A 15,439-nucleotide genomic window follows, 5' to 3' on the forward strand; every position below is an offset into this window, starting at 1 on the left:
GGCTGTACAGCTGCCAGTTGGGCTGCTGCCCGAGAAGGCAGATGGATTTGGAAGTGCAGCCTGCAGCTAACTCCAGCAGCTCAGGCTTTATTCTCACTCTTTGAATGAGCTTGATTGCGTTTGCATCACCTTGGAGAAGGAAACTAGACCTTAGAGCAGCCAGAAGGGTGACTCACAAGGCTAGGAACCTGTAACTGCCTGCTAACAGGTATTTGTCCTTTTGCTCATTTGTTCAGGCACTTACTGAAGTCTCTGTGATGCTAAGCATAGTTCTAGGCTGTGGGCATGTGAAGACGAAAAATACTTTCCACATGCTAGTGTATATGTCAGTCCTAATCTCCCAACTCAGCCCATCCTTCTTTCCCCTGCTGTGTCCATATGTCTGTTCTCTACATCTGTGTCGTTATTCCTGTCCTGCATGTGAGTCCATCTGTAGTAGTTCTCTAGATCCAGCATGTATATGTTAACATATGATACTTATTCTTCTCTTTCAGCTTTCCTTCACTCTGTATGACAGACTCTGGGTCCATCCACGTCTCTACAAGTGACCCAATTTCTTTCCTTTTTATGGCTAAGTAATATTCCATCACATATATGTACCATATCTTCTTTATCCATTCGACTGTCAGTGAACATTTAGGTTGCTTCCATGTCCTTGCTATTACACTGCTGCTGCTGCTGCTGCTGCTGCTGCTGCTAAGTGGCTTCAGTCGTGTCCGGCTCTGGGCCACCCCATAGACGGCAGCCCACCAGGCTCCGCCGTCCCTGGGATTCTCCAGGCAAGAACACTGGAGTGGGTTGCCATTTCCTTCTCCAATGCATGAAAGTAAAAAGTGAAAGTGAAGTCGCTCAGTCGTGTCTGACTCTTAGCGACCCCATGGACTGCAGCCTACCAGGCTCCTCCATCCATGGGAGTTTCCAGGCAAGAGTACTGGAGCGTGCTATTACACTACCATGTGTAAAATAGATGGCTAGTGGGAACCTGCTGTACAGCACAGATAGCTCAGCTCAGTGCTCTGTGAGGACCTAGACGGGTGGGGAGGTGAGGGTGGGAGGGAAGCACAAGAGAGAGGGGCTACATGTGTACATATAGCTGATCCACTTCATTGTACAGCAGAAACTAACAACATTGTAAAACAATTGTATTCCAGTAAAAAAAAGAAAACATGAATTTTCAAGGTGATCCTATTCTGATAAAGGAGACATGTAGAGAGAGAATTAAAACACAGAGCGGAAAGCATATACTAGACCATGAATTCCCAATGGGGGCAAAAATTGGTTCTCATGTAGAAAGGAAAAGAATCTGAACAAAAAAGATATATATGTATGTATAACTGAATCACTTTGCTATACACCTGAAACTAACATAACATTGTAAATGAGCTATACTCGATTTTTAAAAAATTGGTTTTCAGGGAGCAAAGAATCTTAAATATTACATTACAATGGTGTGTGAGCCTCCAAAGCTCAACCTGACCAAACCTTATTCCTTTCTGTTTAATTTCGTTAATTAGGAAGAATTTAAATTCAATTTTTCTTCTCAGTGGGAAGAGAGGAGGCAAAAGAATTTTATAAAGAAGTATGGGAACACTGCAAGAATACTTAAGAGCTGTAGGATCTCATGGAAAAGGTCTCTAGTCTCAGCTAAGGAGCCTGGAAGGTTTGCAGAAAGATAAGACAGCTAAGCCATGTTATAATGCCATTTGCAGCAACACGGGATGGACCTAGAGATAGTCATACTGAGTGAAGTGAGTCAGGAAAGGAAAAATATCATATGACACCGCTTATATGTGCAATCTAAAAAGAGATGATACAAATGAACTTACAAAACAAAGAGACTCACGGACTTAAGAGAACTAACTTATGGTTGCTGGGGGTTGGGGGGGTGGAAAGAAAGGAAAATTGAGGAGTTTGGAATGGACATGTACACACTGCTATGTTTAAAATGGATAGCCAACAAGGACCTACTGTATAGCACATGGAACTCTGTTCAATGTTTGTGGCTGCCTGGATGGGAGGGAAATTTGGGGGAGAATAGATACATGTATCGGAGAAGGCAATGGCACCCCACTCCAGTACTCTTGCCTGGAAAATCCCATGGATGGAGGACCCTGGTAGGCTGCAGTCCATGGGGTTGCTAAGAGTCAGACATGACTGAGCGACTTCACTTTCACTTTTCACTTTCATGCATTGGAGAAGGAAATGGCAACCCACTCCAGTGTTCTTGCCTGGAGAATCCCAGGGATGGAGCCTGGTGGGCTGCCATCTATTGGGGTCGCACAGAGTCAGACATGACTGAAGTGACTTAGCAGCAGCAGCAGCAGCAGTAGCAGATACATGTATATGTATGGTTGAGTCCCTTTGTTGTTCGCCTGAAACTGTCATAACATTGTTATCAGCTATACCCCAATACAAAATAAAAAGCCTAAAAATTTTTAGAAAGTGAGAATAAAGTTCTCCAGAGGAAGGAAGATGTTTGTGCCCAGGGAGTAACAGGTGCAAGGTTAAAGATGCAAGACAGGTGCTTTTCAAAGGGACCATTGGGGAGAGAATTAGATTGGATTGGAATGGGAAAGGATGGCAGAAGACATAGAGGCTTCAGCCCTGTTCATGCCAAGAGGTTGCATTTTATTCTTCAGTAATCGGGGAACTAATGGAAAGCTTTAAGGAAGAGAGCCACATGTTTAGATTTATTGCTTTCAGAATATCCTGAGAAGGAAAAAGAAAGAATTCAGTGTTGACAGGGCTGGTGAAATAGATGTGGCAGAGAAGGACAAAGAGTAGGAAAAGAATTTAGGGAGAAACCATTGCCGGCAGCAACTGGGCAGAGCTGAGATGGGGCCTCCTCAAGAGCACGTGGCTCCCTGCTTGGTGGGCAGCTGGCTCATAGGGTCTGGTTGTTGTTTAGTTACTAGGTTGTGTCTGACTCTTTGTGACCCTAGGGACTGTAGTCCACCAGGTTCCTCTGTCCACAGGATTTTCCAGGCAAGAATACTGGAGTTTTGTCATTTCCTTCTCCAGGAGATCTTCCTTACCCAGGGATCGAACAAGTGTCTCCTACATTGGCAGGCAGATTCTTTACTGTTGTGCCACCAAAACCTTAACTGGATGGGCCTGGATGGGAGGGGAGTTTCGGGGAGAATGGATACATGTATATGTATGGCTGAGTCCAATTTGTTGTCCATCTGAAACTATCACAACATTGTTAATCAGCTATAATTCAATATAAAATAAAAAGTTTTAAAAATAAATTAAAAATTAATATGAAAATATATTTTAAAAATAAAGACTGTGTAATGAACCATCTACATCACCTAGCATTAATAGCTATTAACTTAGAATCAATCTTGCTTTAGATCTACTCCCACCCTAATTTCCTCATCCCACCCATACACTGAATTATTTTGAAGAAATTTTAGACATTATATCAATGAATGTTGCAAATATCATTAATGTATCCCTAAACAATACTCTTATAAAAGACTTCTAAAATTCAAAACTAAATATCATCACAATAGCAATAATTTTTCAGTTTAGTCGCTCAGTCATGTCCCACTCTTTGTGACCCCATGGACTGCAGCATGCCAGGCTTCCCTGTCCATCACCAACTCCCGGAGTTTACTCAAACTCATGTCTATTGCATCAGTGATGCCACCCAACCATCTCATCCTCTGTCGTCCCCTTCTCCTCCTGCCTTCAATCTTTCCCAGCATCGAGGTCTTTTCCAATGAGTCAATTCTTCACATCAGGTGGCCAAAGTATTGGAGTTTCGGCTTCAACATCAGTCCTTCCAATGAATATTCAGGACTGATTTCCTTTAGGATTGACTGGGTTGGATCTCCATTTAGTCCAAGGGACCCTCAAGAGTCTTCTCCAACACCACAGTTCAAAAGCATCAATTCTTCGGTGCTCAGCTTTCTTTATAGTTCAACTCTCACGTCCATACATGACTACTGGAAAAACCATAGATTTGACTAGCCAGACCTTTGTCAGCAAAGGAATGTGTTAGCTTTTTAATATGCTGTCTCAGTTGATCACAGCTTTTCTTCCAAGGAGCAAGCATCTTTGAATTTCATGGCTGCAGTCACCATCTGCAGTGATTTTGGAGCCCCCCAAAATAAAAGTCTCTCACTGTTTCCATTGTTTCCCCATCTATTTGCCATGAAGTGATGGGACTGAATGCCATGATCTTAGTTTTTTTAACATTGAGTTTTAAGCCAGCTTTTTCACTCTCCTCTTTCACCTTCATCAAGAGGCTTCATCAAAAGGCTCTTGAGTTCTTCGCTTTCTGCTGTGAGTGTGGTATCATCCAGCCCAGCATTTCGTATGGTGTACTCTGCATATACATTAAATAAGCAGGGTGACAATATATGTACTCCTTTCCCGATTTGGAGCCAGTCTTTACTCAATGTTCCTGTCTCCCTGGTTTTCATATACATGGATAGATAAGTTTTTCTAAAAACAGTTGCTCTGAATTAGAATCCAAAAAGATGTATTTATTGCTTTTGGTTGTAATGTTTCTTAAATCTTTCCTTTCAAGTTTTTGTTTCAAAGAATTTATTTGTTGAATAAATCAGAAATCAGCTACATTCTTGACATTGTCTAAATATAGCATCACATCTTCATTAATATACTGCCATTTTTTTGACTTTCATCTCATCACTATTTAAACTCATTGAGTACCCTAACAAGTGCCTTTTGTTATTGAAACACCTCAGCTGCCTGATTAAAAGTGTCCCCCTACAGAAAGTGGCCTGAAACTGTCCTAAACACGTTTACTCCTTTCCTGGTGTTATTTTGTCATCTTAGTGATACAAGTTGCAAAACTGTCCGGAAATAACACAGGGCACTGGCTGTTATGCGCGTTCAGATAACTGGGTTACCTGAAGAACAAGTTAACTGGAGTTGGTTTCTCCCCACTCTCCTAGAGAGTGGGACTGCACCCAGCTCAGCTTCCTACAGGCCAGCGGTTGGTTTCATCCGGACTGAAGTTTCAGTGGAAACTTCCCACAGTTTTCTGGGCTCTGGGCAGCTGGGTTCCATGTACTTGGTAACCGGCATTTCCCACAACTCCCGTAAAGAGCTGATGGCCAGATCCAGAATGCTTGGTGCCCATTGACATGCCAGTGTTCATGATTGCCCTATAAGGAAGAAGGGCAATAAAACGGCCAGGTCTTCCCACTGGCAGGCACATCAGAGTGCCTCCTCGGTAACTAACATTTACTGTACCAAGGTTTACTAATCAATGCCGAATATAGTTGTTGGCAGAGACTGCAAAGTACGTGTACTCTTCCAGTAGTACCCTAATCGTTTATGTAAAACCCAGCTCTGATGGGAATGATATGTCACAGTGTAGAAAAAGTTAGACTTGTGACTCTGCCTCCGTTTTTGGTTACTCTGTATCCTGGTATTTCTCTCAGCAGCTGCTTGGCAGGCCAGCACCAAGCCTACTGACCACAAGTAAAATAGAACCCTGGTAAACCACCAAATAGAGCTGTTGAAGGCTTGATGTGGAGGATTCTCAGCTGCCAGTATAAATTTGAGTCTAATGTTGAAGATGTTTATACCCTAGATGTTGGTGTAAGCATTGCAGTGTGGGAGATGGTTTTTATTCTCTATGTATAGAGCTTCTTCTGAGTAGATGGAGCAGTGAGGAAGTAGAGGTGATGGGTACATCCCCAAACTCCTAAACGCCAGAGGTGAAGAAAGTGCTGGCTGGAGAGTATACATCGCTTCCTACATTTCTCTACAGACCTTTCTATTTTATATTCATTGTAATTCTTCACTGCACACACAGATAATTGAATTGTTAATTCAAGCTTTTCTATTCCTCCAATTTTAGGGCCTCATATCATAAATGAACAGCTGCTCATTGCAGAAATGTGACTGTGTTAATGCTTCACTGGGATACAGCCTGACTATAAAAGCTGACTATTTTGTTAAAGTATCTACTGAACCATTTCACTGTATCCTTTGGTACAGCAATGAACAACTCCTTAACCATTCACAGCTCCCAGGCCCAAGGAATAAAACAAGATATACCCAGAATGTCTTGTTTCAGCATGTCATCAGCAAATAAAACCCTCTGAATTTTGAGACTTCGTATTTGCAACCTTGACATTGTCAAAATACCCAACCATGTTGAAGGTGTCCCATGATATCTTTCAAGCCAAGGCTTTAAGCAGACCATACTCACAAATATTTTCCTTCATACTAACATTAAATGGTAAAAATTAGGTCACTACAGTGTGGCAACATGGTATATACTACTGAAATGTTATTTACATGACTCCTAGTCTCAGGAACAGAGGGGAGAAAAATCATTCAAACCTGTGTTTTGGGAAAAGAATCTAAAAAAGAGTGGATATATGTTTAACTGAATCACTGCTGTACAACTGAGACAAACACAACATTGCAAATCAGCTACAACAAACAATTTTTTAAAAACCCTCTGAATATCTGTGTATTTGTGAATAAGATTCACATTTTAAGACACAATCAATGAAACGATAGATAAGGGGCTGCAGATTTCCAAGCCCCACTTAACCATGCATATATTCAACTTTGCTGTAACCATGAGTAAAATCAACTTTTCTCTATTGAGAGTTAGCTTGCTTGTAAAGCCTGAAAACAGGAATTGCATGGCCCAATCTCTTTGTTTACTGCATGATTCTTTCCACCCTTATTGCCTCCTTAACCATGTGTTCAGCCCCCAGATATTTATGACACACTCACAAAACACTAGGCAAGCACTGTGCAAGGCAGGAACACCATATTAAAAGGCCTGCAGTGCCAGCTGGGTAGCTCCCTCACAGGTTTAAAACATAAGTCATTAGGCAGAGAACCCCTTCCTTGATACGTGACAGCAACACCCCTATTTTAGAATGTTACAGCCAACTAAGGAAATGCTACTTCCCAAAATAATTATTTTCTGAGACATAATGCTTTAATGATGATGTTTTGAATTTCTTATTTCATGTATGAAGATATGTGTCTTTTTACTCTGCTTCTTCCAAAGAAACCAATTATGATTCATTGGCATTTATTGCAGATGAACAAGAAAGTTCCGGAGCAATTATTTACACCGTGGAGCTGAAGCGCTACGGGGGGCCTCTTGGCATCACAATTTCAGGAACTGAAGAGCCGTTTGATCCTATAATCATTTCAAGCCTCACTAAAGGGGGATTAGCTGAAAGGTACCGCTTGAATCAACTGCTACAAGTACCTGTGTCTGAAATGGGTTTCCTTCCTCACAGCCGCGTAAAAACATGCTTCCCTCTCCTGCTTGTTTATCTGTTGACTTTTTAAAATCGGCACAAAGGATTGATTTTAGAGCTTGAGAACTCTCAGGCAGAGCTCTGACTTGAAGGGCATCTTATAAGCAGTAAAAAGTGTCCTGGGCTTAGCCTTGATATTAGTCTCCAGAAACATATAAACTGACCACAATCGACTAGAGGTAAATTTATCCTGTGTCCATTTTGAGAGGAGGAGACTAAAGTGCAAGGAGGTTAAAAGGCTTGTCTGATTCAATTCAGCAAATGTTTTCAGAGCCTCTGTTACCTGACAGGGACTTGGCTTAGCTGCGGAGAGAATGACTGACATAAGCTTGGTCTTCAAAGATTTCAGACCACAGTGTAGGGACCTAATAACATCTTGAAATTCGGAATGCACATTTGTCCCTTTGGCAGTTTGTTTCTGTTTGCATGCATCCCACCACCACCTATCACACTTATTGCTTCCCAGGACAATGTTGTGGGACATATTTCAAACCCCATAACCAGATCTATCCTCCAGTAACCTAGCTCAGGTGCACACATACGTTGCTCATGCTGACACTTGAAGACAATGGTTTGCAAAATAGAGATGCAGCATCACAGAATTTTGGAGCTGCAAGGCACCTTAGAAAATCAGCTCATCCGGCATCCTCATCTGGTAGGTGAGGGCACTGAGGCAGCTCCAAAAGGGTGGTCTGATGAAAGTTTGCATTCTGATGTTGACAGAGACACCTATGACATGGTACCCTCCAGCCATCCCCCCGGGCTAGGTTTCATCCGTTAAGAGAGCCAAGAGGGAATGATTAATATTGATCTGGTTCAGCAACCTCCTAGTCAAGTGTTCTATGGTTCACAGTATGGCTCTTCCATAAACTGGAGATTTTTTTTAGTTGCCAACCAGGAATTGAACCCAGCCCACAGCAATGGAAGCGTGAGTCCTACCATTGGACTGCCAGGGAACTCCCTGGAGACTATGAAAGAATGAATTGAATTTTTTTTTTTTTTCAGGAAAAAAAATATTTCTCAAGAGTAGATGCATCAATAGACTCGTTAGGCAGCCCCTTATAATCTGTGTGACCCAGTGTCACCAACGATGCCCACCACCCCCAGAGCAGGCTGGGGTCAGATGACTCAGGCACGAGCAGCCTGTGAGTTGGCTTCCTTCACTCATGTGTTTAAAATGAACCAGCACCACAGAGGCTAGCACATGGGATTCCCACTCTATGTCCTTCAGCCCAGGTCGAGAGATCTTTAAACCTTTCCTAGGGGGACTTTCCTGGTAGTCCAGTGGTTAAGACTTCAAGCTCCAACTGCAAGGGACGTGGGTTTGATCCCTGATTGGGAAACTAAGATCCCACATGCCGCATGGTGGCCAAAAAATAAAATTAAACCTTTCCTAAGTTTGACTGCTGTGAGTCTGTTCCTTCCCTATCTGTGCTTCCAAACAAAGATAGATATGGTGAACATCAGAATTATAACTTCCAGTCTGCTAGTTCAGAATTGGGTGAGGATGGGAAGAGAAGGGAAAACATTAAAGGTTTCTCTGATCAGTAAATTAATTTTATTTTTCCACATTTCAAGCAGAACGTTAATCCCTTTACATGTGTTTTCCAATTTAGTCCTCAGAGATTCCCTGTGAGATGATTTTCTCCATTGTAGTGATGAGGAAACTGACACCTAGACAGGTAAAAATTAAGTGCCCAAGTCACACGGCTGGTAGGTGACAGAGTTGGCATCAAACAGATTGATTCCTGGGACCTCTATGGCAGTTCAGTGGTTAGGACTCTGCACTTCCACTACTGGGAGCACAGTTTCGATCCCTGCAACCTGGGATCTAAGATCCTGCAAGCCATGTGACGTGGCCACAAAAAGAAAAAAATGTATTGATTCCTGAGTTCAACCTTTTCAATCCTTGGAATCACCACCACAGTCTTTTGTCTAAGCCTTGCTTCCAGTAAGCTGGGATACTGATTGTGTTCAATCATTTCTAAGTCTGTAGAAAGAAGGACTGCTCCATGCTAAACATCACTATGTTGATTGACCAATATTGTTTGTTTCCTTGGGATTTTGCAGAGTGTTATCAGCTAACTCCACTTTCTTGGAATTTAAAAAGCACACAAGTCCTTTTTAAAAACTAATTAAAACTTTTTTTTATTTTATTTGAAACTGAAAAGTAATTCACAATGGAAGGCAGTCATCTTATAACATTGCCCAGGAGACAGCAAGGAGTGACTTCGAGAGACCCTTGCCAAGTCTTTATTGTTGTGAATATATGAAGTATGTCAGGGAATTTACATTCAGGGATATTTCTACCTTTCCTATTATTATTTGTGTTTCAGAACTGGTGCAATCCACATAGGAGACCGAATCCTAGCCATCAACAGCAGCAGCTTAAAAGGGAAACCTCTGAGTGAAGCCATCCATTTGTTACAGATGGCAGGAGAGACTGTCACCTTGAAAATTAAGAAGCAGACAGATGGTGAGTGGATCAAGAGCCACAATTAAGGATTTCCAGTGCATTTCCTTCCCTAAAAGAATGTGCAAATATCTACGTGTGTATTTCTGGGGAAATGACTCTTCAGCCAGGGGGTGTTGGCATATCTTTGTATTTATATTTACTCTGATACTTAAGCTCTTTTCCTTAAAGCCCAATCAGCATCAAGTCCCAAGAAATTCCCTGTTGCCAGCCACTTGAGTGACCTGGGAGATGTGGAGGACCCATCTCCAGCACAGAAGCCAAGCAAACTCAGCGACACATACCCCTCCACTGTGCCCAGTGTGGACAGTGCTGTGGATTCATGGGATGGCTCTGGAATAGAAAGCAGCTATGGGAATCAAGGTATGTCCTAGCCGCGGGGAACCGGAGATTTATCATTGGTGAAGCTCACATTTCTCAAAGATCCATCTTTTGTTCCATGAGAAGAATATTTTAGTTGTGTCTGCTGCTACTGCTGCTGCTAAGTCGCTTCAGTCGTGTCCGACTCTGTGCGACCCCATGGACTACAGCCTACCAGGCTCCCCTGTCCCTGGGATTCTCCAGGCAAGAACACTGGAGTGGGTTGCCATTTCCTTCTCCAATGCATGAAAGTGGACAGTGAAAGTGAAGTCACTCAGTTGTGTCCGACTCTTCTCGACCCCATGGGCTGCAACCCACCAGGCTCCTCCATCCATAGGATTTTCCAGGCAACAGTACTGGAGTGGGGTGCCATTGCCTTCTCCCTGTGTCTACATGAATGCAAACATAGCAAACACATTGAATATTGTGGCCTTGAATTTCCTCCTCTTTAATGCTATGAACATTTAACAGTTATGAACATCTATTCAATACTAGGAGACCCCTGTTAGATCTACTGCTGTCCAAGTGTTCGATCCAGGGCTTGTTCTTCAAGCATAGATTAATATGAGGCAAACCCCATGATATGTTGGGTCAATGAAGACCAGCTGCATTGTCTTACTTTTTCAGCAACCTCTGTACAAAGGTGGAATAGAGAATGCTGGAGGCATGCAAGGAGATGAGCCAAAGATTTGTGACCCCATTTATTCCTGCCTCTTCCTGACTTTTCATAGCAACTTGTAGGGGTTTCCTCCAATACTCATCCTTAGAGTTTTCTATACTGTTAATCATAGTATGAAAAGTGAAAGTTGCTCAGTCGTGTCCAACTCTTTGCAACCCCATGGGCTATACAGTCCATGGGATTCTCCAGGCCAGAATACTGGAGTGGGTAGCCATTTCCTTCTCAAGGGGAATCTTCCCAACCCAGGGAATTAACCCAGGTCTCCTGCATTGCAGGCAGATTCTTTACCAACTGAGCCACGAGGGAAGCCCTAATCATAGTATGCAAAAGTATATAGTAGTTTTTCTTCACAAACCTCATCTTCATGTGATGAAGTGTAACCTGTATGAAAAGTTAAACCTTGGTAACAGATTCTGAGTACCAAAAAGTGTTAGACAGAAGACAGAATATAAACACTTATTTAATTTATTTTTTTAATATTTATTTATCTATTTGGCTGTGCCGGGTCTTCGTTATGGCACACAGGATCTGTGGTTGCGGCATGTGGGATCTAGTTACCTCACCAGGGGTTGAACCCTCGCTACTTGGTTGGGAGCACGGAGCCTTAGCCGCTGGACCACCAGGGAAGTCCCTAAAGGCTTCTTTTAAAAATAAGCTTCCTTCTCAGTGATGCTTAGCATCCAAAGATAAGTGAGTCAAAAACTCTCTGTATTTATTCTCATCTAAGCTTTGTGTGTGTGTTGTACTAATCATTCAGTTCTGTCCGACTCTTTGTGACCTTACCGTCTCTCTAATGCTCTGTGTAAATTCCAGCCTACGAATCCCTTTTCTGCTCTAGGTTTAAGTCAAAGAATCAAATAGATAAATGGCTTGGAGAACACATGTGTGGATGAGAGAGTTGCTTTGTAAATTCGGTACCTGCTTTTGAGGAGAATCTGTATCCAGTTTGCTCTCTTCCTGGTTCTAGTTTTTTCCTCTCAGCCCACTTCTGCTTATGACACTTTCTATTAAATCCTTTGAAGGGTGGAGAAGAAAGAAAAGAAATGATATTTCAAAGTTGTCAAGTCATTACTTGTTAGAGATGATATTGGAGTTTGGTGGAAAAAGTATTTTGAAGACCCCAAAGAGGATTGGGACTTTCATTTATCTGGCAAGTAATTTATCCAAGTCCAAATACCTTGTGAAAGTTAGCTATGCCACCAAATAACAGATATTATTATTCCCAGTGAGTTCATGAGATCCCAGAGAGCACTCTGGATAAAGGGCCCAACTCAAATTCTGTCAATGTAGACTGAAGTTTATTTATTAATGTGTTTGTTTATTGTTTATTTACTAATGTGGAAACTTTTTATTGCACAAATTTCAGTGAGCTATTGATTATAAGGAGCTCTGCCCCTGAGTGATGTGTGAGAACTTAGCTACTCTATACTTATACACAATAAGATCAGGCCCAGGTTTAGCATGTGGAATGTAAGGCCTTTCCCTCATTTATAAAAGAAGAAGAACCATTTATTATTTATGAGGGATTTTGGAAATTTGAAATCCTAGATGGGGAATAGTAGTCATCATAATAAGAAATTTGGCATTTATAAATTAAAAATCATTACAGGTTTGAGGAGAGAGAACAGAGATATAGAGAAAATGGCAGTTGGAGTAGAACTGACATCTTACAAGATGATGAAAAATTAATAATAATACCTTGTATTTGTAAAACACTTTAGAGTTTATAAAGCACTTTTACGTAACTCATTTCAAGTGATTCTCATAAGGAACATGGAAGCTGAAACCACAGGATTTCGATGTTGGGAGCGATTTTGAAGTCAGCTGGTCTCACACCCGGTACAGCCCTTGATGGCCTGTCCAGCCTGGCTGCCCGCTGTCACACGACATGGGCTGCAGTGCCTGCAGCGACAGGTTGCTCCCTAACTGCTAAGGCAGCTCTCCCAGCTCCCCGTAGCAAGAGCTCACGGCTTGCATTCTCACTTGTATTGAGCTGAAATGTGTCCGCATGTAGCTTCGGCCTATTAGTTCTAGTTCTGCCCTCAAGGTCATCTGAACTAAAGCCTCCTCCACTTGACAGCCCCTCAACTGCTCAAAGACAGCCCTCATGCCTCTTTTGAACTTTTCCTTCTCTGAGCAAAATAGCCCCGGTTCCTTTCCTGGTTCCTCACATGACTTACTTTGGAACATCTTTATCATCCTGGGAGCCTCTCTTCTGACGATGTTCAAGTTTAACTCTGTACAAGTGTAGCGCTCAGAAAGGAAAGTCATACTACGGTCTGGCAGGCCAGAGCCACGCAAGTCACTCGTCTGTCACCTTCATCCCTGGAGACTGTAGAACCCATCAGCGCAGTCTACCTCAGCATAAGAATTCTGGTGATCACTTCCTGTCACTCATTTTTTTTTGGCCACCTCTTGTAGCATGTGGGATCTTAGTTCCCTGCCCAGGGATCAAAGCTGTGCCCCCTGCATTGGGAGTGCAGAGTCTTAACCACTGGACCACCAGGGAAGTCCCCTGTCTGTTGCTCATCTTGAGCTTGTTGTTTACCAAGATCTAAAGTCTGTCTTTTTCCCCTTTCCTTGTGATGTTGAGCTTCAACCTGATCTCTCCAGATAGTGCTTGTGAAACTGACTTTTTAAAGGAAGGTATAGAAGGTATCACCTTTTCCCCCCGTGATATATCATATTGTGAGATATTCTCTCTCCATCCTGTCTGCGCAGCCTCTCAGCAGACCATATCTCAGGAACACTTTTACCTTCAAGTCTATAATAGTTGTCCCATTACCAATAGGATATTGTACCTCCATCACACACATCTTCCTCCACAGGCCAGGAATTCTTTTCTCTGTGGGCACCTTTCTTATTGGTCTCTGCATCTAGTCCAAAAATGTCAAGCTTGCTGCATGCATTCATTCAGCAAATATGTAATGACTGGCATAATAGAAGGCCAGCACATGATGGGTATACAAGATTGCACAAAGAGACAGCTTCCTGATTCTTGTGGAAGAGGTCACCCAGCTGAAGGACCAGACGGTTAACAAGTACCAATAGTGTGAATTTTTACTTAGTTAAAGAAAAGGGAAAAAGGATGGTGTAGTCAAAGCTGGTGGAGAAAGAAGGAGTGAGTTTAAAGAAGTCTCACAGTGGGATGACTCTCAATTCTATTGATGTAGACTGCATCTAACCTGCCTCTGGGGACCAGCTTCTTTCACACCCCATTCTCTTGACCCTTATATTCATGCCCTTCTGCCTTATCAAGAGCTTATGTTTATAGGCCCCTTATAGCCCTTTATTCTTCCTTCAAACTCTAAGAAAAGCCTATAATTGCTTTCCTTAGAATTTGCAAAGGTCAATCAATACAAGAGGAGACTGACAAAAAGGTGGTACCTGGGCTCTGTCGTACTCCTAGATAGTGAGACTCGTGATGTCTGTATTTCTTGACTCTTAAGTCAGGCAGTCTTATCCTGTTGTACATATTCTTTAGATAGTTCTCTCCTTTGAGTTCATTTTTTTTTTAGTTTTAATGAGGTGTAATTGACAAAATTATATGTATTTAAGGTATGCAATATAATGACTTGATATCCATGTATATAGTGAAATGATTACCACCAAGTTGATTACCACATCTATCATCTCACATAGTTACCGTGTGTGTGTGTGTGTGTGTGTGTGTGTGTGTGTGTGTTTGGTGAGAAGGCTTAAGGTTTACTTTCTTTGCATCACATATACAATATAGCAGTATGCCAGTTCTGATCCCCAGAAATTATCCATCTTATAAATGAAAGTTTGCATCCTTAGACCCATATCTCTCCATTTCTTCCACCCTCCAACCCCTGGCAACCACATTCTACTCTCTGTTTCTATGAGTTTGGCTTTATTTTTAGATTTCACAGATAAGTGAACTCATATAGTATTTGTCTTTTTCTCTCTGGCTTATTTCACTAGCATAATTTCCTCCAGGTTCATCCATGTTGTCGCAAATGGCAGAATTTTCTTCTTTGTCATGGCTAAGGAGTTTCCCTTGTATGTATACATATATCCCACATTTTATCCATTCATTCATTGGCAGGCACTTTGGTTGTTTCCATATCTTGGCTATTGTGAATAAGAATCCAATGACATAGGAGTAAAGCCATCTCTTCTATACAGATTCTATTTCCTTCTGATACATACCCAGAAGTGGGATTGCTGGATCCTTTTTGAGGTCATTTTGATCATTTGTATTCCCTCAGAAAAAATAAAGCAACTCCATTTCATCCAGTTTTTCAAATGTATTTGCTTATAATTACATAATCTCATTTGGGTCTTGTCATTTTTTCTTGGTTTCTATAATTATATTCCCAATATGGTTCTGTATCCAGTGTATTTGTCCTTTTATTCTTTTTCCCCATGATTATATTGGTAGTGGTTTATTTTTTTTTTAGCTCTTCTTTTGTACAAGGAACTTGCTCTTGCATTTATTTAATTTCACTCTGATTTTTTAAAAAATAAGTCTTTGCTTTTAATTTTATTAACTTTTTTCTGTTCTTAGATTTTGTTCTGCTTATGATTCATCTATCTCCATACTTTCTTATAGTTTTCATCAAAGATGATGGTGATTTGTCAGAAAAAATCACCAACATGGACAGACAGTCCGACTTTCCTTGAATG

The 15,439-nt window shown here is 41.7% G+C and overlaps 1 protein-coding gene across 8 annotated transcripts in view; it reads left to right on the forward strand.

Annotated features, from left to right (window-relative positions):
• GRIP1 (glutamate receptor interacting protein 1) overlaps positions 1-15,439 on the forward strand; it is a 309,369-nt gene that overhangs the window by 247,181 nt on the left and 46,749 nt on the right. For all 8 annotated transcript variants that reach the window (XM_024992486.2, XM_059886942.1, XM_059886943.1 and 5 more), the window contains 3 exons: positions 7,052-7,196; positions 9,614-9,753; positions 9,922-10,113. In XM_024992486.2, coding sequence (XP_024848254.1) covers positions 7,052-7,196; positions 9,614-9,753; positions 9,922-10,113 — 477 coding nt within the window. The remainder of the gene's footprint in view (positions 1-7,051; positions 7,197-9,613; positions 9,754-9,921; positions 10,114-15,439) is intronic.

This window comes from Bos taurus, chromosome 5, assembly GCF_002263795.3.
Source record: "Bos taurus isolate L1 Dominette 01449 registration number 42190680 breed Hereford chromosome 5, ARS-UCD2.0, whole genome shotgun sequence".
Classification (NCBI taxonomy): domain Eukaryota; kingdom Metazoa; phylum Chordata; class Mammalia; order Artiodactyla; family Bovidae; genus Bos; species Bos taurus.